This window comes from Cyprinus carpio, chromosome A21 (assembly GCF_018340385.1).
Source record: "Cyprinus carpio isolate SPL01 chromosome A21, ASM1834038v1, whole genome shotgun sequence".
Taxonomy (NCBI): domain Eukaryota; kingdom Metazoa; phylum Chordata; class Actinopteri; order Cypriniformes; family Cyprinidae; genus Cyprinus; species Cyprinus carpio.
In genome coordinates, this window is record NC_056592.1 from 6,306,652 (window position 1) to 6,334,404 (window position 27,753).

The 27,753-nt window shown below is 39.0% G+C and overlaps 1 protein-coding gene across 1 annotated transcript; it reads right to left on the bottom strand.

Moving 5' to 3' along the window:
• Nucleotides 1-129: 129 nt before the first annotated feature.
• On the bottom strand, nt 130-27,753 carry LOC109045535 (calpastatin-like). The gene is given in 32 exon segments (XM_042778751.1): nt 130-826; nt 5,520-5,625; nt 5,994-6,026; nt 6,219-6,302; nt 6,389-6,514; nt 6,665-6,706; nt 6,814-6,906; nt 7,297-7,401; nt 7,491-7,595; nt 7,798-7,911; nt 8,040-8,156; nt 8,277-8,363; nt 8,493-8,555; nt 8,677-8,751; nt 9,028-9,078; nt 9,198-9,248; nt 9,363-9,461; nt 9,650-9,766; nt 9,860-9,967; nt 10,114-10,227; nt 10,307-10,381; nt 10,806-10,889; nt 12,613-12,663; nt 13,176-13,256; nt 13,393-13,475; nt 13,478-13,487; nt 13,582-13,626; nt 14,082-14,186; nt 14,559-14,701; nt 15,109-15,189; nt 16,618-16,693; nt 27,292-27,753. Coding segments are annotated over 31 exon segments (2,592 nt in total). The 5' UTR covers nt 27,367-27,753; the 3' UTR covers nt 130-826; nt 5,520-5,526.

The following is a 27,753-nucleotide window of genomic DNA, read 5'->3' on the forward strand; positions in this document are numbered from 1 at the left end:
TGATCTCACAATACATAAAGAAGGACTAATCAGTTCAAATGGTCTGAATTTACATTTTAATAAATATTTTATGAACTACTATTATTCTCTGAAAACACACACCCAAAAAAGAATATACCTGAGCCCCTATCATCATTACACCTTTATTTGAACAAAGATTTTAAGAAAAGAACATTCCAAACTAACAAAACAAGTTGTTTTATATTTTAATTATAAATCCCTTCTTGAAAATACCGTCCTGTCACAATGGCTATTACACAACGTCTTAGAATGCTCTAGGATCTGAATCTGTTCAACATTTCATGACACAGTTGGGTTTAAAGGTCATATTTCGGTTTCTATCATCAGCTATGAAAGCTATTAGAACATTTTAAAGCATCAAACAGTGAGCCCTGATGTGTAGCAAAATGGCAACGTTGTGGTTGCCCTTAAACACAAGTGAGTTAAAGTGAAAGTGAAAGATTCTGACTTTGCCCACCACATATAATGTAACACCTGTCAACTTACTAGTGGTTCTGAAAATACATTTAAAACCTTGAGCTTAAGCTAAAAAATTCTCATTTCACCTCCAAAATCAAGTGGAATACATTTTAAGAGTGCAACATGTGCAATACAAGTTATTTGATTATTTTCCAAGGCTTTTGTGATAAAACGGGCACATGGGGCGTTTAGTGTTTGCAATATTATTTTACAGTTATTTTCTAAAGCATCCTTGCAAGTGCACTAGTTTCATTATACAGACATTCAACAGCATTCAAAAAGACATCATCACGGTCATCTACTGCAACGATGTAAACGATGAATTCACAAGCTACGGCTGTAATCTCTGTGAACAGAGAGAGAAAAAAAAGAAAAAACTGTATATGGCATGTTTTTTTTTTTACTGTGAGAAAAACGCTGACTGAAAAAACAGAACATCCTTTCCGTATATACATGTTCTATCATTCACAAGGTAATAAAGATTGTTATATTTATTGTTGCTTTGCTTTAGGAGAAAAGAAGAGGAAGGGGGACTCTGAAAATACATGTTTAAGTGTCTCTGTGCAGTTATAATTTTTTTGTTTGATTCCATGAGCAACATAAAATATATTCATTGAAATCTGAAATCTGAAAAACAAATATATGGATAGACATATGGATAGACATATTAGACATATTATATGGATAGACATATATATATGCTATGGATGGTTCAAAAGTTAGGAGTCAGTAAGTTCCCTTTCAAGGGAACTTCGAACTGCGTCCTCTAGGGGTCGCTATGGGGAACACCTCGTCGTGACCCGTGTCTGAAGCATACAAATGAAAAAAAACCCACCAACGAGTTGGCCGGCGACAGCCTCTGACGTCACTACCGGTGCGACTATAAAACAGGCACCGGGAAAACACGTCATTCTCTTTTTCGTCTTCACTTACTGTTTTGTTTGAAGCGTGCATCTGAAAGAACCGGTAAGAGCGCTCTTTCTCTGTCTATCATGGCGACTACTAGCAAGCGTTTAGACAATGTATGCATCCGTGTCAGCATTATTTGACACCCGATGACACACACGATCTTTACGTGATTTGTTTGGGTAAAGAGCACGCATGCGATGTCTTTGAGGAGGCAATCTGCGTGCATTGCGAGCGTTTTTTTCAAGGAAAAACCTCTGCTCTCGTTCGTCTCTCTTTCCGAAAAAAAAAAAAAGGCAGCCATCTGCTTCCCGCGGTTCAGGACCCCCGCCGCTGCTGAGGCACGGAGGAGAATGAGCTCGTGAGAATTTCAGGTGGATCTGTCTGAATGGTTAAAAGAGGGACTTTCCCTTTCGCGCTCATAATGGCGTCGGACGAGAGAGAGAGCCTCGGGAGGATGATGTTATATCTTTAACACTTTCTGATACTGAGGTTAGTGCTCTGCTGGGTTTTTACCCAGGAATAGCAGGAGATATTTGAGGATGGTGAAGAAGCTGAGGCTGAGCCTTCTCAATTCTCCTGCCCTGCGTATGTAGAGCTGTTGGAGTTTATGGATCGCGCCTCGATGAGCGTTATCTTTCCGACCATAGCCCTCCAGCTCAGGTAAGCCTTCCATTTCTGCCTGATCTCCATACAGAGATCGAAAGGAAATGAAAGAGGCCGTTTTCTTCTCGCATCCATCGGTTTCAGCATAAGAGTTTTGCCGACATCGAGGCCATGCGCGAAAACGGCTATGAGAGGATGCCCCCTGCAGAAAGAGCTTTCATTCTGCGGGGGAGACATCCTCTCTTAATCTCCCTCCTTGCCATCTAAGCCCCTTCAAGCAATGCATCTTGCTTAAATGGCAGGGCATACGCAGCAGCAGGTCAGGCTGTGGCTTTATTTCAAAATAAATGCTTCAAGCATATCAGACTGATCTGCTAAGAGACCTGGATAAAGGCGAAAGCCTTTTTCCTGATCAGGTAGCCAAGCTGCGCCGCACCACAGGCCTCTCTCCGGGCTACCAAGCAGGCCGCCTCTGCCAAGCGCAGGACTATGGCGGCCATGGTGGTGGCGGAGAGACATCTGTGGATGAACCTGGCTGACATCGGGAAGAAAGAAAAGGCTTTCTTCTCGATGCTCAGGTTTCGCCTTCTGAACTTTTGGGTATTTCCGTTGAGACGGTGATCGAGAAGTTCGGGGAGACGAAGGCGCACTCAGCTGCTTTCAGATCCTTCGTTCCACGAAGGTCCAGGTCTGAGCCCGAACAACATAGGGGTCCTGGCCTGTCTCGATCTGAGGATCAAAGACGGGCACAGAAGGCTAGTGTCGCGACTCACGCTCCTCCCCCACCTGCGGGCAGGGTTAAGAGGAATTGTGGGTCACAAGGGGGTAAGCAGAACCTAAGGGATGTGATCCAGACGAGGCAGCGTTCTCGTCTGAGTCAGAGTGATACTGAGGTATCTACTCGTTCCCTTTAGGGATTTTTAACTTCTGCTTTTATCCTCCCCTTCCTAATTCCCCTGTAACCACCAGCTCTCCACCTGATCGAGGTTAGGTGGAAACCTCTAACGCATAACAGTCTCCTATGCTGGACCTATAATGTTTTTGGCTAGTTCTATGTTCATAGCAACCACCTTACTGATGGTCCGGACTAAAAGGAGGCGCCCCTTGAGCGGGGCTCCAGCGCAGGAGGGTGGGAGTATAAAAATAACCCTTTCTGTATATACTTGTGTAAATTGCTGCTGGTTATGTGTCTACTAATAAACTCTGTGAGTTTCCTTTGCAGTGCTCAGTTACAGTGTTTACTAAACACTCGTCAGCACCAGCCATCCGGCTTCATGTTCCGGTATTAGGCGGCTGAGATCACAGGTTTCTGCGGGAGCCTCCTTGATCATCAGGCCTGGCACAGCACTGCAGGGAATTTCATGGATGTCCGGCCAGGTCACCCTGAGGGGTCTCCTGGCCGCTTAGGTGCTGTCACATCCAGCGGGAAGTGAAGGTGGCAGTTACAGAAGTCTTCTTGTATATGCTGCCTCAGGTGATGCTCCCCTCGCTAGAGGTTTATAAAATTTGAGCTTGCCTCTCCCGTGCGGTTCAGCGCCTCTGCGATGCTTAGGAACCTTTAGGTACACACGCTAAGCTCTGTGTACTTTCTGAAAACCACATGGTGGTCAGTGTGCACGTGAACACTTTGCGCACTTTCTAAAAATCCACGTATTGGTAAGTGTGCACGCAAGACTCTGCGCACTTTCTGAAATCCTGTATGGTAAGGGTTACGCGCTCCGCCTCGTTCCCTTTCTTGAGATGATTAGAGCTTGGTTCCTTGGGCTCCATTCAGCCAGTGTGTATTTGTTTATACACTTCAAGCATCGCTTCCCTCAACATGAGGGGCTATTCGGGCGATTCTCGTGGTAGTTTAGCAGCGCTCCCCTTTTCCAAGAAGGGTCGCCTATGAGCGTGCTACTCTGGATTCAGTAGTTCTCCTCTCATATGAGACTGAGTTCACTGTTTTTCCCAGAGCGCTCCAGCATTATTTCCACAGATCGAGTTGATGACTCTCAAAACATACTTTTTTGAGATGCACCATTCCATCTATGAGCTGCTCTATCAGAGTGCCACGAGAGCCCTTCCTTAGAACAGTATTTGAAAATCCATGATATGGTAAGTGTGCACGTGAAGTCTTTGCACACTTTCTGAAATCCACACTGTGGTAAGTTCGCACGCTAGTACTCTGCATTCTTTCTAAAATCCTATATGGTGAAGGCTTCGCGCGGTTGCTTCGTGCCCTTTCTTGAGTTGGTAAAAGCCCCGTTCATCTTGGGCGCCACTCCACCCATGTATCCTCGGATACCTATCTAAACAGGGTGTTGCTACTGGAGATCTGTTGAGACAGCTCCTTCAGCAAGCTTTTGCGGAAGCAAGCTGTAGCCCCTGTGTGACAGGCAAGACTTAGTATAAAAATGCTAGGTTCCTAGCCGTATCCCTTTAAAGGAATCTTTCCTGATTCCAAGCCTTTAGCTCTACCACCGGGCCGAGGCCCTAACAATTAAGTTGGGTATGTAGCTTAGGCCTTTGGCCGTAAGGGGTATTGTCACAGACAGCCGTCTAAACGTCCCGGGGGCAACTCCCATTGAAATGGTAGAGTTGGTACTTAGTGTTCGCCATGATTCTGGCCTGCACTCCCCTCAGCATGGCGGCGTGGGTATACTGTTCCCCATAGCGACCCCTAGAGGACGCAGTTCGGAAGTTCCCTCGAAAGGGAATGTCTCAGGTTACGAATGTAACCCATGGTTCCCTGAGTAGGGAACGAGACACTGCGTCCTCTAGCTCCCTGCCATGCTTCGGACGCAAGCTTCAGACGAAGAAGTGAATGACGTGTTTTCCCCGGTGCCTGTTTTATAGTCGTCGCACCGGTAGTGACGTCAGAGGCTGTCGCCGGCCAACTCGTTGGTGTTTTTTTCATTTGTATGCTTCAGACACGGGTCACGACGAGGTGTTCCCCATAGCGACCCCTAGAGGACGCAGTGTCTCGTTCCCTACTCAGGGAACCATGGTTACATTCGTAACCTGAGACGATTTCTTAAAAGGTTTTTGAAAATCTCCTATCAAGGCCAAAATAGAGTTAAAACAATAATATAGTGAAATATTACTACAATTTTAAATAACTGGATTCTATTTTAATAAATTATAAAATGTAATCAATTTCAGTAACGGCAAAGCTGACTTTTCAGCATCATAACTGTCACATGATCCTTCAGAAATCATTTTAATATGCTGATTTGCTGCTCAAGAAGCATTTCTTATTAACAGTGCTGAAAAAAGTTGTGCTGCTTAATAGTTTTTGGAAACTGTAACACTTATTTTTTTTTCCAGAATTTCTTGATGAATAGAAACTTCAAAAGAACAACATTTAGTTGATATACAAATCTTTTTTAACATTATAAATGAGTTTCTGCTTAATTTCTGTTTCAAAAAAAAAAAAATCTTACTGACCCTTAACCTTTATACGGTAGTATAATTATATAAAATATATAGTATAAATCATATAAAAACCTTAGTTAAAATTCAAAGAGTTTTGTAAATATACTGACGTGTGATCTATCTTTTTCCACTCTTTGTGGAAGATGAAGGCACCACATCTGAGCTCAGTTTACCGGGCTGCTTCTCTGTGGCTGATGAATCTTCTACTGACTGTTTCTGGGACACAAAATCAGAATTTTAAGTATGCAAACCAAGTATACAATCATTTCATGCAAGCATGTGGTTGAGAAATAGGAAAGTTGCTTTGTGGCAGAGCACCACCAGGTGGACACTAGGAGTAATAATGAATTCAGTATGTTGTAAATGCAAAGCGTTTGAGTAACAGACCAGCCAAAGTGCTTCAACAACGCAAAGGTTTTCAGCGCATATGAACATACACAGCCATGTGCTTGTGGTTCAGCTGATGGAATAGTGATTGAATGGGATTTTTCATTTGAGTTTGTGTTTCTCCATGCTGCCATTCATGAGCCAATGCTACAGTATAAGAACCAAATTCATGCATTTCATTTCCAAATACAACCTACCTTTGGTTTAGACTTTGGTTTTGCACCCTTTCCCTGTAATCAAGATAGAGACCCCAGATATAAACTGGTCTGAACCAGTATGAAGGGTCTGGGGGAAAAACCCGCTGCTCTTTCAGAATCGGCATGCACATTTTTATCCTACTTTTTATTATCTCCCTTCCCTTTTTTATTCAAATATCAGACTTCTAAAGAATAACAAATATGAAAGTTAAATGTGGTTTTTACCTTTGGTTTGCTGTCTTTGGCTTTGGGGTCAGTTAGGTTGGGAATCACTTTTTCCGCCAGCTTGTCGAAAACTGGACCTGATGCCTGTAAACAAAGACAAATCAAAAAATAAAACAGAATTTGTGTAAGGAATTTAGAGGGATGTTACTTTTGCTGGTTTGTTGTGATACCTTATATGTTGGCGGTTGTGGTTCAGGGGTGAAGTGTTTGGCCTCAGGTGCTGAGGGCTTTACGGGCGCTACTGCAGATAAATCACTAGACAGAATGTCAAGGGCTGCTGTGTCATCAATTGGTGTCTGAGAAATGGACAGACAGACAGTCAAATGTCTACAATGATTCCTAATGATCAAAATTATAGAAATGCAGTTTTTTGTTTATTGAAGTTATGAATACTTCTTATAATGATACATATAAATCTGTATTAAATAATCTTTTTTATAAAGTACCGGCTTTGGTTTGACGTCTTTCTGCTTTCCTGCTTCAAATGCCTGCAGTGAAGAGCGAAGAATAAGTGTACAGTTTTTCACATCTTTAGTTTAATTGTCTATAAATGAAATCCACTGGTATGGAAACATGATGAAGAAAGGAAAGTCACCTTGCGGTCTTCCTCTGTGAAACGATATTCTGGTGGAAGCGTGTCGTCTCTCTCCCCTGGTTTATTCACTCTCTCCTCAACTACATTCTTTTCCTGTGGTGGGAAAAGAAGTGCTGAGAACTTCAGGATATAGTAATCAAAATTGATCTTACATGAGCATTTTCACCTTTCTTTTAAATAGAGTTAAATTGATTTAGCTTCTGAAACCTTAAGCAGCATATATAAATATTTGCATGTAAAATTAGCATCTTTGCCAAACAAACAATTAGGAATCTTGAATAAAATGAACTTCAACCAGTTTTTCCTAATATTGGAATACTTTGAAAGGATATGCAGAGCGGCAGGCACCACACAATGGCAGGAAGCACAAGGTTTAGAGGTTCTTCTCACATATTTCTCTTAAATAAGGTGGGGGTTTTTTTCAGCTTAATTTCAATAAATGGTCAAAACATGGTTACTAAGGGTTAGTAAAATGAGTGTTACCTTAACAACGTCTTTAGGCGGGACAGGGGCAGGCTCAGGGGCTGCTTTAAAGTCTGCTAGAGTGTCTGAGAGGGCATCCAAAGCTGATGAGGTACCTTCTGACAACTTTAACAAACAGTACAAGAGAAAGTCACCATAGAGGGAAAGTGAGAAAATGTATATTATGTGTAAATATGGATAAATTAGACATTTACCTGTCTGCCAGCATGTGTGGGGACAGAGACGGCAGACTGAACTTTAGATGCAGAAGAAGGAGCGACAAAATCACCTGCAAGAGCATCTAAAGCAGAATCTGAAAGCTAAAGAACAGTGAGAAAAAAGATGAGAGCGGTTTAAAAAAACCCTATTATTACGCAACACAATAAAATCTTAACAAACCCCAAATTTTGCACAGTAGTGTACAGATATTTAATCTCACTGCTGTCAAGGACAAACAGTTGAGATATTAAATAGATTTGATTTGTGATTATTGTTTCCTATGCGGACGTCCATGAATCTCACCGTAGCGGGAGACTTAGAGGGAGGACAAACGGGGGTCTTGGCAGACGATGCCGCCGGAGGGGCTTTAAAATCACCAGACAGAATATCCAGAGCTTCAGTAGTGTCTAAGGAAGGCTGGGGCACAAGAAACATCCACCAATCAAATCACAGGATCCAGCAGCAGTGACCAATCATGACACACATCTATGCAGCTTTCTTAATGACGATCAGTGCCATATTATGCTATGTGACAGCGTTATCACCTCTTTCTCAGGAGGAGGATATTTCATGAGCTCTTCCTCTGAGAATCTGTAACCTGGTGGGAGTGTGTCCTCTCTCTCTCCAACACGAACTCCCTTCTTTGATGTCAAATCCTTCTCCTGCTCAAAAAACATTCCATTATTTAAAAAAAAAAAAAAAATCACCAAGAAATGTAGCAATGACACCTATGCCACATTTAAATTCATAAACTAAAAACATAAGAAGTATAGGATAATTACATGAACGATGTCCCCAGGTTTGAGTTCAGGTTGTTTTTTGGGTGGCTCTGGTTTACCCAGTGTGTCGCCTAGAGCGCTGAAAGCGTCCTACACATATGAGAGAGCAGGACAGAAATAGAGAGCGATAATAAAAATCTGTAGGGTCCAAAAAGATGTTCTGACACAATAAATACCACTGATATGCTTAACATGACCAATTTCATATATTTTTGTGACCTCATCTGTCTGTGCTGTTTGCTTAGGGCCAGGAGGGACAGTTTTAGGAGCACCCGAAGAAACCTACAGCACACAAGAATAGAATGGAATAGAATAGAAAAATCATCTTCTGAGTGAAAACAATACAGGAAATACTGGACTGAGTGCAATAATAGCACAGATATGAATCGAGCAATAAACTGACCTTAGGCGCAGATTGTGCAGGAGCCACAAAATCACCTGCCAAAGCATCCAGTGCTGATAATTCATCCACGTTAGGCTAAAAGAAGATCAGAAAGACAGAAAGCATCGTAATCTGTTTAAGAGAAACATTAACACAAAATCATCTGCATTATTACAAAGCATTCTGGAATACTTGGTTAATCTTTGCATTCTGTTTTAAATATATTTCTGTCATGTAGTATGCAATTTCAAATCAAATCAATATTTCATGTCCAGTTATTAATTTGGTAAGTAGCCATAAGTGATATAATATACAGTCAGCCAGTCATCATCTCAAAATAAACACAGTAAAAGGCCACCACGACTGTCCTACCTTGGGAACATCTTTAGATTTCTCAGGAACCCCAGCAGGTTTCTTTGTTTCCTGATTTGAAAAAGTTATTCTAAAGTTATTCTAACTGACGAGAAACAAAATGAGGCATGGATTCTTAAACAACATTTAACTACAAATGGTTTAAAACAGCAGAGAAACAGCTTTCTTACCTTAGGAACATCTTTAGTCTTTTCAGGAACCGCTTCAGGCTTCTTCTTTTCCTGATTAAACCAATTAACATTGTTGAACTATCTAAATGTACATTATAAGCATTAGATAATGTAATATTGCTCTTATGGCGTCTCATTTTAATGAAAATGCTTATAAATGATTACCTGTGCAGGAGGGACAGGGGCCTTAACAACAGGTGCTGCCACGGGCTCTGTGAAATCTCCAGAAAGAATGTCCAGGGCATCATCTGTGTTCAGTGAGGGCTGAGAGAGACATCCACCAATCAGAACACAGCATCCAGTGACGGCAGCCAATCACAACACACCATTATTAAAACCCATTTGTGCTCACATAAGTTAACATTCTCAATAGATGTAAATTATTAAATAAGAATAAACACTACTAGAAGACACTAATTTGAAATGTTTGTGTATTGTATTCAGTGTCTGACCTCTTTCTCAGGAGGAGGATATTTCATGAGCTCTTCCTCTGAGAATCTGTAACCTGGTGGGAGTGTGTCTTCTCTCTCCCCCACGCGAACACCCTTCTCTGATGTCCATTTCTTCTCCTGCTCAAAAACATGTAAATGATTAAAAACATAGAAAACTATCATCTAATAAAAAATAAGTAATGGAATAAGAATTATTAACAGAAGTGTTACATCAACTATCTGCCCAGGCTTGAGTTCAGGTAATTTTTTGGGTGGTTCCGGAGCACCCAGTGTATCACCCAAAGCGCTGAGAGCATCCAGAGACATGGAGTTGTCCGTCTGGAAGAGGAAGAGAAAATGGACACAATTTCAATTTATTTATAATTAAAATATGTTGACTCACCTAAAATATAAAAGCTCTAAAATATGTAATGAATATTATTTCATTAAAATATATAAGTTGAAAAGTTTTTTTTTTTATTGACCTGATCTGTCTTTGGTTTAGCGGGTTGTGCAGGGGTCTCGATCCTGGCTTTCTTGTCAGCTGGTGGAGCAGGTGATTTGGTTACAGCAGCAGGCTGAGATGTTGCCGTTTGTTTCTGCTCAAGATGAGAGACACATGTTTAGTTTTGGAGAGGGTTAAATAATGTCGCAGTGTTTTAATTAAAATGCTGTTACCTGAGAGGGAGGAGGGGGAGCAAAGTTGGAGATGCCTGCAGAACGGACATCGACTGCTCCTACTGTTTCAGTTTTCTGGAAAAACAATGAATAAATATCATACAAAGAAACAAAACTTTGCATTAAGTCAAGACTATGCATATACAACTAAACAGTCTAGGGTTTTACAGCCACTAAAGGGTGCTAGGGGTATGCAGAAAATAATTTTTAATTAGGGTATGCAGAAAATATTTGTTATTTAAATTTTGTCAGCTTATTTTAACTATATAACATTTTTATTTAATATATATATATATATATATATATATATATATATATATATATATATATATATTTTTTTTTTTTTCATATACAAATTTATGATTTTTTTTATGGGAATAAGTGGGCCTTTATACATGGAATAAAATGCATGCAAAGAGATCATTATAATTGGGGGTCTGTGCTTTTTGAAAACCCTGACTTAAGCAAATAGATAGCAACCTGTTGTCAAGATACTCACCACATCTGTCTTCTTAGGTGCAGGTGGAGCTGAAGACACAAACCCAGCAGAGAGGGAGTCCATCGCCTCGTCTGTGCTTATGGGCTTTCAGGAAACATCAAACAATCACACGTTAATGAAATTAATGATATAGAATTGTGCAGAAAATGTGACAAAAACGCCTAATTATGTAATTATAGGAACGACCATTAGATGGCGCCCCAAGCTCAATTTTGGGTGAATTTTGGGGGGAACAGCATGTGCCATGGCAGGAAAAATACAGACACACCCTATGCATACCAAGAGCCCTACATTAACAACATGCTGCATTCACACGCTAACTTATTAAACAACCACCAGCTGAATAAACTGAACTCTCTATGAACGATCAGGGCATAACAATTGGAAAAGTAGTACAAAAAATTGAGACGGTGATCATAATATTCTGAGAACTGAAGGGTGGGCGATGAGTGTTTACTCAAAACCTGTATGGCATAATGAGTGAAATACAGCACAGGTTAGGTGTGTGTGTGTGTGTGTTGATTGGGCAACAATGTACTGAAAGTGAATGAGTGATGAATTTGTGTCTGTTTCTGTTTGCTAACCAACACCCTTAGAACAAGCTAAATATTTGGCACTAAAATACAGATAGAAAGAGACATGAAGAAAAAAATAATTAATTTAAAACACTAAAAACAACTGACAGACTCCTAGTCAGGGGCGGACCTAACCAATAAGCGAGGTAAATGGCTGCTTAGGACCCCAGGGAATCAGGGGACCCCATCTGATATTGGCGAAAAATATTTGGCAAACACTCCAGTGTGTATTTGTGCTCTATAAAGCATCAAATCACTCACAGCACAAAACGTGGAGTTTTTGTCAAGTGCCGAGTTCTGCAAGCCCGCGAATCCTAAATTATAACAACGTGTAGATACGATAGTAAAAATGGATTCGTTGTGCTGTGCAGATTAACGGAACGTCATGAGATTGCGATGAACTTAAGTGAATGACAGCTTTTAGTGATTATAAAGGAAGTTCTCTTTGCACACTTTCTAGGCTCTATAATCCTGTCTGTCTCATAACGGATAAATTAACCTCAGAGAAGAAAATATCATGTTTCATGTCATGATTTTATTTTTTGAAGTCTTGGTGTTTCAAAATGACTCACATGTGTGATTTTCCTATCTGCACAGGTGCGAACTGCTGCACACCCGTACAAATGCACGAATGCGATGACTTGAGATTTCCGCTTAATAATAGATTACATTTTCGATTTGTTTCTTAGCAAACCCTACTATATGCCTTAAGAACTCTTAGTTTGAAGAAAATAAGCCTAATATGGAATTAGAACAGCATCAGGTTGACTAATTACTTACTTAAGTTGTGAAGAGGTTAATAAATTATAAACTATGAGAGAGAGAGAGAGAGAGAGAGAGAGAGAAAGAGAGAGCAAAATAAGGGTTAGGCATAAAAGAGCACATAGTTATTGTGAATACCTGAAGTTTGCTTAGGGCCCCTAAAGTCCGCCCCTGCTACTAGTGGACTTATAATTAAATTTGTTTTTTTTCTTTTGTTAAATATATATACATATTATTTGAAATTGAATAACCATGTAGCTCTATAGTAAATGTTAACAAATTTTATATGCATTAGATTGATGTGGGATAATTCAGACAATAACAGTGTGTCTGTAATAGATAGGCGTAGAATGCTAATGTGGTGTTGGGAACGCTGGAGACTACAATAATGTGAGTCACATGATTAGAAAAGGACTTAAAAACAACACACTGAACGCACTGACAGTAAAAAGCCTCTGCAACTCGCCTACCTTGGGAACATCTTTAGGCTTCTCAGGAACTCCAGCAGGTGTTTTCTTTTCCTGAATAGACAAATTAACAACGATTAGACTCTGACTAAAATAGTGACTGAAAAAATGCTTAAAACAATACTTTGAATTAGACAGAAACAATGAAAACAGTCTCTAAAAGCCTTCCACACATCAGTAAGCTATAATTAAAAAGGCAGGTTTCATGAAGGCATTATGAAGAGAGAGAAGGAATGAATGTTTGAAGGAACAGTTCACCCCAAAAAAGACAGTATGGCTTCAGAAGACTTGTAACATAGCACACAAGCCTTTTTTAGACTACTTTTATTATGATTTTGGAGCATTCTGCCCATTTTGAAGCTTAAAAGCCTCAATCTCCATTCATTGTAATTGCATGGAAAAGAACAATCAGCATATTCTACGAAAATCCTAATTTGTGTTGCATGGAAGAAAGCAAATCAAGTTTGAAACAACATATTTTTGTCTGAACTCTCACTTTAACAACTAATAAGATGAAAGGAACAGAAAAAATAAATGGTTAAGAATATGTATGATCTCCAACTGACCAGGTCTGCTCGTCTGTATCCTGGCGGCAACGTGTCATCTCTCTCACCACAGATAACACCCTTCTCTGCTTTTACATTTGGCTGAGACATGCAATACATTCCATTAGAAAACACACGTGTAAAAAGACACAGGCTGTTAAATAATTAGCATTCACAAACACATGCTATTATTGATTAAGCTTTACACATCACTCTAATATCTACACTCATGCAGTACCTCTTTGACCTCTGGTCCAGTGAATGCTGGGACTTTAGGAGCCACAGGTTGTGATGATGGTAATGTGCCAGACAGGGCATCAACGGATCTACATCCTACACACAGGCATAAAAATAAACTCAGTGGGGTGTTTTTAACGTACAGAGTATCTGATAATCACACAAAGATAAAGTCAGCATGTAAACTCACCACTGTGCTGACTTTAGCTCCTGGAGGACCCACTTCCACTTGCACCTGCAGCACAAAGCAAAATAACTTTTTATTACACTCCATACTGACATACCTGGATTGCAGTACCCTACTTGGTCATTCCCAGGTATCACATATATTTTCCTTTGGGAGGGTTTTTCAGTAAACTACCATTCAAAAGTTGTTTTTTAAATGATCTTAATCTTTTGGAAGTTTGTGGGTAGTTAACATGAAATTACCCACAAACATGATTGCTTTTTCCTTACTTTTTAATAGCATATTTATTTCTTAATATGATGATTTATGAGCTTGTATTAACTCAGTGACTACATGGGGAAAAAGTATTTGGATACTTCAAGTAATAAGATACACTGGGTGCTTCTTTTCAAGCACGAATGTCTCGTATTTGCACCTTTAGCATGAGAACGTGAGGGTAAAATAACAATGCTGATGTCATTTTAATGCACTCCTGATGATCCTCTGTCATTCCGTTAAAGTACCTTTTGAGCGATTGTTTGCTTTTGCACACTGGCCGGGGCCGAGGGCTTCCCCACAGCCGGATCCACCTTAGCAGCTCCCGGTTTGGATGAAGGAATGGTTGTACTCTATCAGGAGCACACGCACCACATATTCGAGAATTAACACCAAGTTTAAAAACAATACTGAGCAACTGTGCAGCCAAAGCTAATCCAGAGAGCGAAAGAGTAGAAAGATAAGATAAAGTTTTATCTTTTCAGGAGTGCAATGATGCAGCTCCTCACAAATGTGTGAAAGATGAACGTCATGAGAGTGGTGATCAGAGAATGAGACATTGCTGAGGTGGGGCTATCCATCAAAAGAGAATTCTTGAAGTAAAAGCAGCAATAACTGGCATGCAGAAGATGATATAACAAAAGCAGCACGTCCATGAAGTCTTGTTTGCAGAAGAAGATGGACAAGAGAAGCCAAACACCAATGAATGCTCTGCACTGGTGTACCTGGGCCTTGTCTTTCTGAGGGTCTGTGGCCTTCACTCCTGTCGTTCCAGCAGGGCCAGTCCCAGAGCTCACAGTTGGGACTTTAGCAGAAGGTGCAGGTGGTGGTTTAGAGACTGTGGCCTGCAATCAGTATGCAGGAGTAAGAACGGAATAAGCGGCTAATCAAGATGCACTTTAAATATGAAGATGAGATGGACAAAACCAAATAAAGATGGTTTGCAGATGAGGTTAAGTTTCGAAATGGCAGAGGAGAGAATTTAAACTTGATGTTCAACCCAAAAAGTCATGAATGTGTACAGCGTTGAGACCCAAAAGAACAAATACCAAAAACACCATCTCCATTAGACAGAGAAGTTTGTGCAACAAACGGTCCTACAGACGTTTTCCAGATGTTGTGGAAATGGAAACAGCCCAAAAGTGTTTTGTTAGTGTTCACCAAAAAATCAAGTTAGGAAAGAAAGGCAAAGACAGTGTTTAAGAAAAAGTGCAGCGTGGCCCTGATGATACCCAGCGTAAGGAAGGTGTAATAAGCTTGTAGTCCGATAAAATCCAGCAGAAGGTCCTTTCTGAGTGGTGGTGAAGCCTCCACCTCCTGATGCTCCTGAAGGAGCTGATGGGGTTGCAGGCGATGAAGGAACAAGGTTTGGATGTGAAACGGCAATCATATATCATGTTTAGAGTGTTTTTTGTTGAGAGAAAGGCAATATCATTATTACAGATTTCAAACGTCTACTTACAAATGAAAACCTAATATCACATATCCAAAACTTCTTAAGCCTCAGGGAGAACAAAGAAACTTTATAACAAGAGATACAAATAACAATAAAAAAAACAGAAAATAAAACCAACCAGGGAGTTTTAGGACAAGAGATACAATTAACAATCACACAAACAGCAGTTACAAGCAAGCAAATCAAAAGCAAACTCCAGCTGTAACTAGATTCAGGAAAGTGAGTCATAGGGCAGACACTCCTCATGGGAGACACCATGTCCTGCCACAACCAAATATCCCAACATGTCTGTCCAAAGGCAAGAGATAACCACGAGAAAAATGAAAAGAACATTTCTGTTAACAGCCAAAAAGGTCTCAAAAAGCAACCAACAATGTCCTCTAAGAGTCCATATACATGCAACAGGAGAGCAGAAAGACCATTTTTTAATGGTGCTGCTTGATAAATAAAGCGTCTCGACAACTACCCAAAACACCCTAGTATTGTGGCAGTGTCTCTTTTTTTCCCTCAGTTTTTTCCACAAAATGCTTATTTAAAAAAAAAAAAAAAAAAGCTTTTTAATTTTCTTTTTCTCCCTTTATATCTTCAGGGTTCCCATAACCTTAGCACCAATGGTTCAACACAAAATTCCAATAAAAATCAATGAACAAAAAATAAATAATAAAACAAATTAGTTGCTCTGTGCATAAACCTTTTACTTTTTTCTTTGACTTTAAATATCACACGTATATATATATATATATATATAAATATTTATTTCTTATTAATTGAGACATTTTTTTGCAGATGATAGTTCTGCAGCTGAGCATATCTAAAATTCCCTGATATTTCTGAAAGAAAAAAAAAAACAGGAACCCTGTATTTTCACCCAGTAGTCTATCTATACTGTCGATTCAAGCTAATTCATAAAAAATGTAGTGCAATATATGCAGACATTGAAATTTATATTGTTTAATCTTATTATTAGGAATATACACATTATCACAGCTGTGAGTATGAGTTGAGGGCAGGCAAAAAAGTTGCTTTCCACCGTCTTAAAGGAACAGCTTTAAACACTTTATCTGAATGGACTGAAGACTTTTCCCAGTTCTCCTTTCAGCTACAACACACGCCTATTAAAAACACAGTAGCATCCCACACAGAACAGACAACTGAATACTTCCAAGAAGGAGAAAGCAGACGACTAACAACATCCAGTAGAGACCTGATGGGTCGATAGAATTGTAAAGTGAACAATAAACCATTTTGTGGAATATGAGTCTTTCCATCAGACAAATAAATGAGATAACGTGAATAAATGGAGTAAATGAGAGAAAGACTGAAAACAATGAAAGGTTTTACCTCATATTTTGCAGGATTCGCTGTGGAGACCTGAGATGTTTGGGTGGGTGTGACCTGCTGAGACTGCAAAAAGAAAGACAGAAAGAGAAGAGTTGAGTGTTTGGGAAAACGTAATGCATTTACATTATTATGAAAAGCATTATTGCTGCTATCAATAAATAAAAATGTATTAGTGCTCTATGTAGCCCATTACTTTCCCTGACCTTCTCGCTACATTAAAAACAGCCAGAATCATATGCAAATCATGAGTTTAGTGTGAAACATGAGGTCATGCTGAATCAGAGAGAGGAGAAACCCATGAACGCATTATCAAACACACTTAAATATTTGTGAATGATTTCAAATGTGAGCAAAAATGTACCAAATGCAAAGTGCATAGTGGATTTCTAATCAGATGCATCATTAATTCGCTGAACACTGAAGCAATAACAATCCTACATGACTTACTGTAAGGATTAAATTGTTCAGTAGCTCTTCCAGTTCACAAACTGCATTTTAAACAAGGGCTTTTCAATAACTAGGCAAGACCTTTAACCACCAAACCACCATAATCATGGCATTCACCGAATTTTTCAACCCAGCTGTGCCATATATACAACTGCTTGGGATGAAATGGTGACAGCTCATGGCTCGTTTTTCTATTGGCCTTTACATGTTCTCTATTTTCTTCTACCCAGAAGGTCTGTGAACAAAGCATCAAGTGTTCTAACAAGCTCAGCAGGTTTTAGGTTATGTACTGAATGAGGGTGGATTGTTGATGATGAAATACAAAGAACCAGAGCTAATGACACAGTTAAATACTCAACGTTATTCATGTGATAAAAGCTCTCCCTTTAAAATCTGAAGCTGATGGCCAATCAAGTGATTAGCGACAGGACATTTTGTTGATCTATTTCTATTTATAGAGTATTGCACCCTGTGAAATCTCATTGGTACAAAATTGAATTCCATGTAACACTACATTAAACATCAACTATATCTTTTGATTGTGTCTCATTGTCCTACATGACCTACTTGACATAGAAATCATGCTACATGGTTGTCATGACAGGTCAGAGGAACTTAAAAGAATATAAAAAAATATAAAAGATCACTTCTTCTTTTTTAAAACTACTTTGTCCTAATTTTACTTTCTTCATGTTCTTCAATTTATTAGATGTAATCATTAAGAAATAAATAAATACATTACAATGAAAACAAAATATGATTAATGATGACAAGAACAATAGTTTTCTATTAATTATTCCCAATAAATTGAAAATGTTTCAAATTTATTGGACAATTATTAAACAATAAACAAAAAATTTATAATTATTATACTTAATATTTTGCTAATTTGAAATATTACTATTATTAGTATATAATTATTATTGTACTAAAAACATTACTATAATCATTACTAGAATTATCATTATTATTAGAATTATTAGAATTATCATTGTTGTTTTTGTTGGTTGTTAATTTTTTTGGATACTGACAGCCAGAAGGACAGGAAGGACAGGAACTAATGGTGTGTGATGAGAAATGACCTGATCTCTCAAGATCACAAATCAGAGCATATGAGCTAACCACTAGGCCACAACTTCTACCACAACTTTAAATGAAAAATAAGGGCTCACAGAATAGTCATTCAGGAAGTTTTGATGCTCAAGTCCTTGCCATTGTACTGATATTTGACCGTCAAAGACACTTTGCTCTTAAATAAACTGTGCAAGGGCCTTTAGCATACATCAACACTCAGTGTTCTTCCTCTGCGCCACTAAATAAAGATACATGAGCAACAACATCAATAAAAGTGCTGGCTCTGAGCAAACATAAAAAAAAACAAAAAAAACTCATTTTTTTTTTTTTTTTTTTTGGAAATGCTTGGCTGATACCATAATAACCCAACCCATTTAACAACAATACAACAGTAAAAGGTGGAAACCCATAAGAGAGCTACTGAGAGTACATGAATTGAATGAGCATGGGTGTAGAGCTAAAGGTTGCGTGCAAGGAACCACCTAGATACATGCTTTTTTGTCAGGTAAACACTATGCATGCTCAGCAAAAAAGAAAAAAAAAGCATTATGGGTAAATTTGTAGGTAAACACAGGGCAGGTACAATTTAAAAAGGCAATATGTACAGAAGCACTGAAATGAATTTGATACTGACTCAGTGCACTCAAAACATTCCACAGATCTCAGTGTACCACAACAGATGATCTTCTAAATAATGAGCAATCTAAGTTATGATTAAAATAGTCTAGGATGGCTTTTGCTGATGTCACTGACACAGCCAATGTGTCAACACCCAAAAATAGGCCCACATGACTCAGACCAGCCTAAATGACAAGCTCACAGTGTTATCTCAATATCATGATGATCAAAATTCCTGATGAACAATCTAACTATCACTAATGGACCGCTCACACAACAATGTCTGTGCACATTTAGCAAGTTTGACAACTCCTCCCAGAAACCACGATGTGTTAGCAGGCGTTAGCTAATGTGACAAAGGAAATAGCAACACGGGTTGGGCACACACTACACAGGTCTTCTCCAACCTGTTTTAGCCTCAGTGCCACTACCCTCTTCTAATTCAACCATCCTGAAGTGGCAAGTTTGGTGGAGTCGCACACTGAATCTGTAGACACACCCTTTTAACATAACAACTGGTGATTTATAAACAGAAATTAGCTATGTTAGCATTGATTCTTACATCCAAATAGCTCAAACTCCTAGAACTACTCAACAGGGGAAATCTGCGGTTTATAGGCTGTCAGCAGTTACCTCATTGTTTGATTCTATTCTTTAACAAAAATCATGACTAATGCACATCTCCACCCAGATTACCTCAAAATTACCCTATGTGGTTATGGAAAGTTAATCCATTGTGTGACGTCTTAAGTTTCACATTCAAAACATTTGTTTAAGATCAGCTATTAGGTTACTATGACGACAACATTTCTGTATTATGATAACTAAGATGTAATGATGATATGATGTTAGCAGTTAGCACTGGGGTTTAAGGATGAGCAGGTTTTACTAGCATAATGAGAGGTTCAACAGCAACCGGATTAGCATGACATGGGGCAGATTGTATTTCAAGACCAACTTGTTAAGTGACTGCAATCAATTCTGGGACTATAGAAGTGATTTACACAAATATGATGAATTCTGACTGATTCTGACTGATAATGACTTAAATGTTGGCTTGTACATTACAAATACCATAACATTATTATGAGGTAACATCCTGGATGTGGAAAATGACTTCAAGTTGCTACTTGCAAGCAATCAAGTTTGCACTGCAAGTATGTACTAAATGGCCAGCAGCAAAATGTAGGCTAAATGTAATCATGAATGGTATACTATAGTAGAACTGAGGAAAATCCAATGCAAATAGTTTTGTAGATGCTCTAACTGCGTTCTTGTGAGCCCACAGCAATGGATTTATATTTTTAAACATTTAAAGTTGGTGTACGTAAAAGTGAGGATACAGATTCATGATGGCACTAGTGTAAACTATGCAACTCTATGCTAGATTCCATCTGGTTGTCACCTTCAAGCAAAATCTGTAACCAGTCAGATAGGGTGTAGTGTGCTTGTTGCATTACAAAATGAGTTAATTCTCCAGCTATGCTTCCAGACATTAAGTAGGCCTATTACACCTTGCCATGAGCATAAGTAAAAATCCTCTTGCCATGAGCGTAAATCAAAATGGAAGGTTGCAAAATATAAAAATGACACACTGATGCCACAAACATCTCTAAAATGTGAGCATACAGTAGTGACAGACAGTTCTCGTTCTGACATGCAGAATTGCTTATCATAAACTTAAAACCTTCTAAAGCTAAAACCAATGCAGTCAACAAAAACGGTAAACTTAGTAACCATTTTTTTTTAACAATTTACTGATTAGAGAAAGTCTGGTCAGACAAATCAGTAAGAAATGAACTGAGGCCTTTTCAGTCCCTCAGACAACAATGAAACAAGCACAGTTTCTTTCGTGCTAAAAGCACTGTAATCATTTCCACCAACTGCAGTGCAGTTGGCACCATCTTTAGCTATAAGGCACAGCGGCAGGAAACCACAGACAGAAATGCAAGAGCTGCAGATACGTACCATCTGTAACAAAACTGAGAGTGTTCCGTTTCACTTTCCCCTGTAATCCAATCTAAAAGTCACTTTAAATTCCTTCAATCTGAAATAAACAAAATATATCCCTTATGCACACATACACGCATATACTAACAGAAACACGCCCAACAGTGAAGCCAGAATCCTTCAACTCCTCCCACTCCACCACGTCATCAGCTGATGCCCCTCCCCCCAAGTGGAGAAGTGTTCTGACTGGTTGAGAGGGGAGAGTCTCCACCCATCTGCACAGCCAGCCAGGAAAAATAAACACAAGACTGTTTCCATACTACTGTAAGAAAGTTGGAGTTGGGGTGGTGGTTATGGTTTTCAAGATAGGCCGACTGCAGTGGTTTGAAGGGGTCTGGGCTGGTCTGGACTGATAAGAAGTTGTGCACGTTTCTGTAGAGGCTGATGAAGAAAAAAGACACATTGCAGGCAGTGCAAACCTTCCAGTTCTTGCCTGTCAGATTGGGTGTGTCTAGTACATTCACTGCTCAGGAATCTGAACTGCACAACCTACCATCAGCACAGAGAAAGATAGAAACAGCATCACATGCGCGTCAATCTGCCACACCCAGAGCATGGAAAAAGAACAGAGAGAAAGAGAGAGAAAAAATGAGTTAATGCACATAAGATAAAAAGACAGAGGATGAAAAACAACTGGGTGAGTCATAAGCCCTGCTTTAAACGGAAGCTTGAACTTGCTGCAGAATTGGTGCCAGCGCTTATGTAAGAGGAACATGGTGTAGTTATGTAGTCTTCATATACACTCCTACTGATAAAACAAAAAGCTTAACTGTTTGGTTTGTTCTGACAGGATGCCATTTTGACTACAAACCTCAAACATGGCAAAACCAAGCCCACTTCTGTGATAGAAGAGTGCCCTCTGGTGCATCATTGGGTAAAGTCATACATCCAAAGTTGATCAATGGGAACACAAAAAAAATCCCCACCTTTAACCCTACCAGACGACAAAAATAAGCAGATGTGTAATAGTTTGATAATTAGTGGTTTCAATAAAATAAAATAAAAAGTGTGTGTGTGTGTGTGTGTGTGTGCAGTAATGGACAAAAATATTGGCACCCCATCATTTCTGTCAGATAAGGCACTACTTCTCCCAGAAAAATGTTGTAATTACATATACTTTGTTATTCTCATGTTTATTTCTTTTATTTGTATTGGAACAACACAAAAAAGCCAAATCTGAGACATTCTACTACACAGAACTCCAAAAAATGGACTGGACAAAATTATTGGCACCTCTTCAGAATCTTCAGAAATAATTGTATTTCAAGCATGTGATGCTCCTTTAATTTGTAATTCAAGTCACCTGTAGCAATTCACAGGTGCTGGCAACATAGAAATCACCCTTGCAACCAGTTAAAATGGGGAAAAGTTGACTTAACCTTTGTGTTGTGTGTCTAGGTGTACCACACTGAGCATGGAGAAAAGAAAGAAGATTAAAGAATTGTCTGAGGATTTGAGAACCAAAATTGTGGAAAAGCATGGACAATCTCAAAGCTACAAGTCCATGTCAAGACTTATTAATGTTCCTGTGTCCGCTGTGTGCAACATTGTCAAGAAGCTTACAGCCCATGGCAATGTATCTAATATCCCTGAATGTGGACGAAAGAGAAAAATGATGAAAGACTGCAACAAAGGCTTGTTCAAGGAGTTGATATAGAACCTCAGTCAACTTCCAAAACAAATTCAAGCTGACCTGCTGGCACAGGGTACAACAGTGACAGCTTGCACTATCCGTCGCTATCTGAATGAAAAGGGATGCTATGGTAGGAGACCCAGAAAGACCCTCTGCTGACATAGAAACATTAAAAAGCCTGATTGGAGTTTGCCAAAACTTACCTAAGGAAGCCAAAATTTCCTGTGGACAGATGAGATTAAAATAGAGCTTTTTGGTAAAGCACATCATTCTACTGTCTTCAGAAAACGAAATGAGGACTTGAAAGAAAAGAACACTGTCTCTGCAATCAGTCATGGTTGAGGTTCACTGATATTTTGGGGTTGCTTTTCTGCCTCAGGCACTGGATGTCTTGATTGTGTACATGGCATTATGAAATCTGAAGAATACCAAAGAATTCTGGGGCACAATGTAAGGGCTCAGTGTCAGAAAGCTGGGTCTCCGTCAGAGGTCACTGGTCTTACAGCGGGACAATGACCCAAAGCATGTTTCAAAAAGCACCCAAAATGGTTTAAGACAAAGCACTGGAGAGTTCTGAAGTGGCCAGCAATGAGTCCAGATCTACATCCCATAGAGCATCTGTGGAGAGATCTTAAAACAGCAGCTGGGAGAAGAAACCCTTCAAATCTCAAAGATCTGGGGAAGTTGGCAAAAGAAGAGTGGTCCAAAAATCCAGTAGAGAGCTGTAAGAAACTTACTGATGGTTACAGGAAGCAATTGATTTCAGTAAGGGTGTCAATAATTTTGTCCAGTCTATTTTTGGAGTTCTGTATAGAATGTCTCAGATTTGGCTTTTTTTCTCTGCTTTTCTGTGTGGCTCCAATACAAACAAAAGAAATAAACATGAGAATACCAAAGCATTTGTAATTGCAACAACTTTCTGGGAGAAGTAGTGCATTATTTATCAGACAGGAATGCAGGGGTGCATATAACAAAACAGGATTTAAAAACAAAAAATATTTTAGCCGCATTCATGTACATATATATATATATATTATCTTTTAATAGATATTATAAGACCTTATAATGGATATGAAGTCTATTAGATCTTATTATATAATATAACTCAAAGTAAAAAAATAAGCTCCAAGGGAAGTAGAGCAAGACAGGAAATTGGAGGGAGAAGTTGACGACAAAGGATGGTCTTGAAATTGCGTCCCCAGGAGCACAACAGATGTGTCATCAGTATTTACATATATAACAACCATCATGCCCAAAAATGTAACTACTATGGTTTTTCTGTGGTACTGTATATTTTTATGATAATACGGAAGAACATTTTGCACAGTTTAAATGCGTGTACAATCTCGCACAAACTTTCGTCCAAGTGACAAAGCTCACACATCGGTGACAGCAAAATCAATCACAGTGGGTGCAGCTGGGCGGAGATTTCGAGGTTTACAATGCCCTTATCACAAAACACACCAAACTCCAACATACAACCAAATTCTGTATTTGTTGTCATGTGAATCCTGGAATGCAGTTGCATTCCACAAAGCCACTTCTGAGGCGGGGGACCTTTGAACGAAACCAAATAAGGGAAACAGGAAAGAACCATTGACCAAACGCAACAGTGCTTGAGTTGAGTATTCTGTCCTGACAGAACAACTAAAACAACCGAGTCAGATTTCTTTACCGTCCATCTGTTTAAAGGCGACACAGATTCAAACTATTTTAATTTTATAATATGATGCATCACTAAAATAAATAGGAATTATTTGGGAAAGTGTTTTTAGAGATCGCTTGACATGGAGAGGTGTGTGAATTGTGAACATGAAGCAGGCTTCAACAAGACAAGTAACAGTGAGTGACTAAACAGGAGAGTTACATAGCAACCCTTATCTGTTAGTAAATGAGTCTGTCATCAAAGTCCCACCCAGACACAGAGTTCGAGAGGTGACAGTGATGAAATCTATTGTAGCAATGAATCTCAGAAGGCCAGAGAGTCTATGTATGTGCAATTCAAGTTCTGCAGGCTCAGAACTGACAATCTGAATCGAAAAATTCAAAAACAAACCAGGCTCTGTAAATGCTCTACAGAACTTGGAGGTCGCTCTGTTAAAACACTACTCTGTTTGTTTAAGCGGTCCTTGAGTTCCAATATAGCTGGAGAAAGCTATCCGTTAGCATTCCCATTCATCTCAATGGCAATTAAAACATGATTTTTCATGATAATTGAGGTGCTGTAAGTCAGAGCTTATTATAGAATCTATCATAGAGACCCCATGAAAGTGCAGTTTTTTGTCTTGTGATGACGTGTTTGAAACGGTTTGGGTGGGACATATCAAATGGTCCCTTTTTAGCCAAAAAATAAAATAAAATAAATAAATAAATAAAAGGCCAACAGTCTGTACTTTATATCACAAGATCAATATTTTTGTCAGTTTTCCCAGAAAAGAAAGAAAAGTACATTTTTAAAGTTATTTTTTCCATATTTTAGCAGAACACTAACATATAGAAAGTTTTAAAGCTAATGCTCCATGTCTAATGGACTAAAAGCCACACATTTGAAAAAAAAAAAAAATCAAATAAATTAAATCAAATAAATTAAAGCCTTGTGACATCTTTACTCTTTCAGGCGATTAGACAAACACACCCCCAAAAGCAGTCAATAATTCTGAAACACCAAATCTAGCAACATCGCTCTACCTAGCTCTCTTTCAGGTTCAGGTAATCTAAAAAGTCTAAGTAAAATGACTTTGATAGGGGCTGAAGGTACTCCTTAGGTCCTGCGGAGCAATGTGTCTATATTTATATGTTTGTTCTCCATGTGGTTTGTTGACTGAGTTTCTATCCAAGATTCAGGCATCTGAATTCAGTTTACTGTCTGTCACTTATTCAAGCATAACGCATAAACAAGTTTCAAAAACAGGTTCTGTTCCAAAGTCTAATAAGATGCCTTTTTGTCTACTGCCTGCTACTTAGGAAGCAATGTGCTACACAAATAGCGACACAGAGACTGAGTTGACATTAGCATGCTGCATATACAAAAAAATACTTAAATAATTAGAGAACTATTTTTATTAAATTTCTTTCAATCAATGATCATGATGAACTTAGTTAAGGTTTGCTAATTCTCCACAAATGACAGTACATGCGCCAATCCCTTAGAATTTGGCCAAAATTGGCAGCATAATGACATCTAACACAATTATGATGCCATAAAATGTTGCATAGGGAGGTTAACTCACTAGAATTTGGAACAGAGCTCTTGTACAACTCATGATGTATGACATCATGCTTGCACAATGATTAGGCAATGAACACAATAATGTCATGAACATGTGGGAATCTCCTATACGGACTCAAGGGCTTTCTACCATGCCAGATGTTTAACCTCTGCAAGACATGTTTGCATTCAAGATGAGGCTCTTGCATTCACACAGTGTTCTGTATTAAGTCGACAGCTGAGACATCTAACAGGCCACCTCTGAGACAACCTGGGGTTCCAAAATATCATCCCATGCTTTAAATACCCAATATTAGCTGCTGAATCTGCAAATACACACACACACCTACAGACTCAAATATACAGAAATAGAAATAGTTGTGTGTGCTATTGGAACACATGTTCCTCTAGCTGTTCAGATCAATACTGCATCACTAACTGAGTGCACAAACCACTGTAGATCAATACACTCTGCACTGTTACAATACACTCAGCTCACTTGACAACAGAATTAAAATACCCCAACACAGAGTGTTGCAACTAGATTTTCTATTCATCATAACCAATAAATTGCAGATATTAAAGTTCTACACTATTTTGTCCGATAAACTGAAAACAAAACATTAAAAATGATAATGATAGCTTCTGTAAGGCTCGAATTAGTATGACATCATTCACAAATTTTTACCAATATCGTTATTGATCATTATCTATTCAATATTAGTTTGTAAGTCTTAGCAAATAAAAAAATATCAGATTCTATTATTATTATTATTATTATTATCATCATCATCATTACTGTAAGCTATTAATCATTCAAAATTATGATGCAAATATTATGACAAATTAAAATAAGTAAACTTCTGAGTAGTCACAAATGCACGATTAAATACTTTCATATCTCACTAGGATTTTTTTGTTAAATGTTAAAACATCTGCACATAAATTTACAATGCACATTCTCCACAGTGAAAGTGAGCAAGTATCTTCCTTCGGGCCATTAACGTCAGTAGCTGATGCTGAACCAGGTTGGCATGTTGCGCTGTGGGTATGTGCAGCACTTGGATACTAGCCCACTGGACAACATCAGACACACAGAGAGCTCTGCTCATGCTCAAAATGACGCAGCTACCTTTCACCTATCATTTCAAAACCTTTTGTTGAATGGAAAGTTCCCATGGATGTTAAAGGATCTTCATGGAACCATAGATGCCAATAAAGAACCTTTATTTTTAAGTGTGTATAATCATTTATAGTCTAATGAATCACTGCGCACTTTTAAGAAACACCCAGAAACGCTATCAACAAACAACTACTGCACATTACAACACCTGGATAATATTGCCAGTAACAGATAACAGAGACTGAAAAGCCCTTGATAGAGCTGCAGCTTTTTTAAGTGCCAAAAGTCCCTATAGTTCCACTTTTTGTAAAACATTTCCCAGCATTCCTCACACATTCCAGCACTCCTCCTCCCTCGGACAGTTGCTGTGGGACTAAAGCCAAGACCTCCTGACCAGCACACTGAACAAAAGCTCAGGCTCACATTTAAAATCCTCACACTGGCAAGTCAGTCACTGCACCTCAAACACACTTGCACAATATTAAACAAACCCATCCATGCACAGTACTCTCTGAGACCTCAATACAATTTTATCCAGTAAACGACACCTGTTGCTCTACAGCGACGTCCTGCAGGGCCGGTTGGTCTCGCGAGCTGGGGTTCCAGCTTAAGATCTGGCCCATGTCTACTGGTGCTGAGTGTGTGACACCGTCTCTGTGGCTCTGCTGTGTCTGCTGTCTGAGTTACAGTCTGTTCCAGGCACAGCGATCGGGGAGGGGCCAGGGGAGTGGTTAGGGTCAAAGGGGTGGGGCTATGGCACACACTGGAGATGGAATCAAAAGGAGGGAAGGAAGGAGGAATGGCTAAATAGGGAAGCACGTGTAATTAATACTGTCCGACTGAGATGTCTAACACTTTTAAAAAAGGGATGGCCAGGGCGTATGTGAATGTTCACATGGTATGATCCAAAGGTAAATGTTTATGGTTATTTTTATGGTGAATTTGAAAGCTAAAATTCTTGAACCAACAAAACAAAATACAAACTAATTGAAACAGAGGTGCTGTAACTT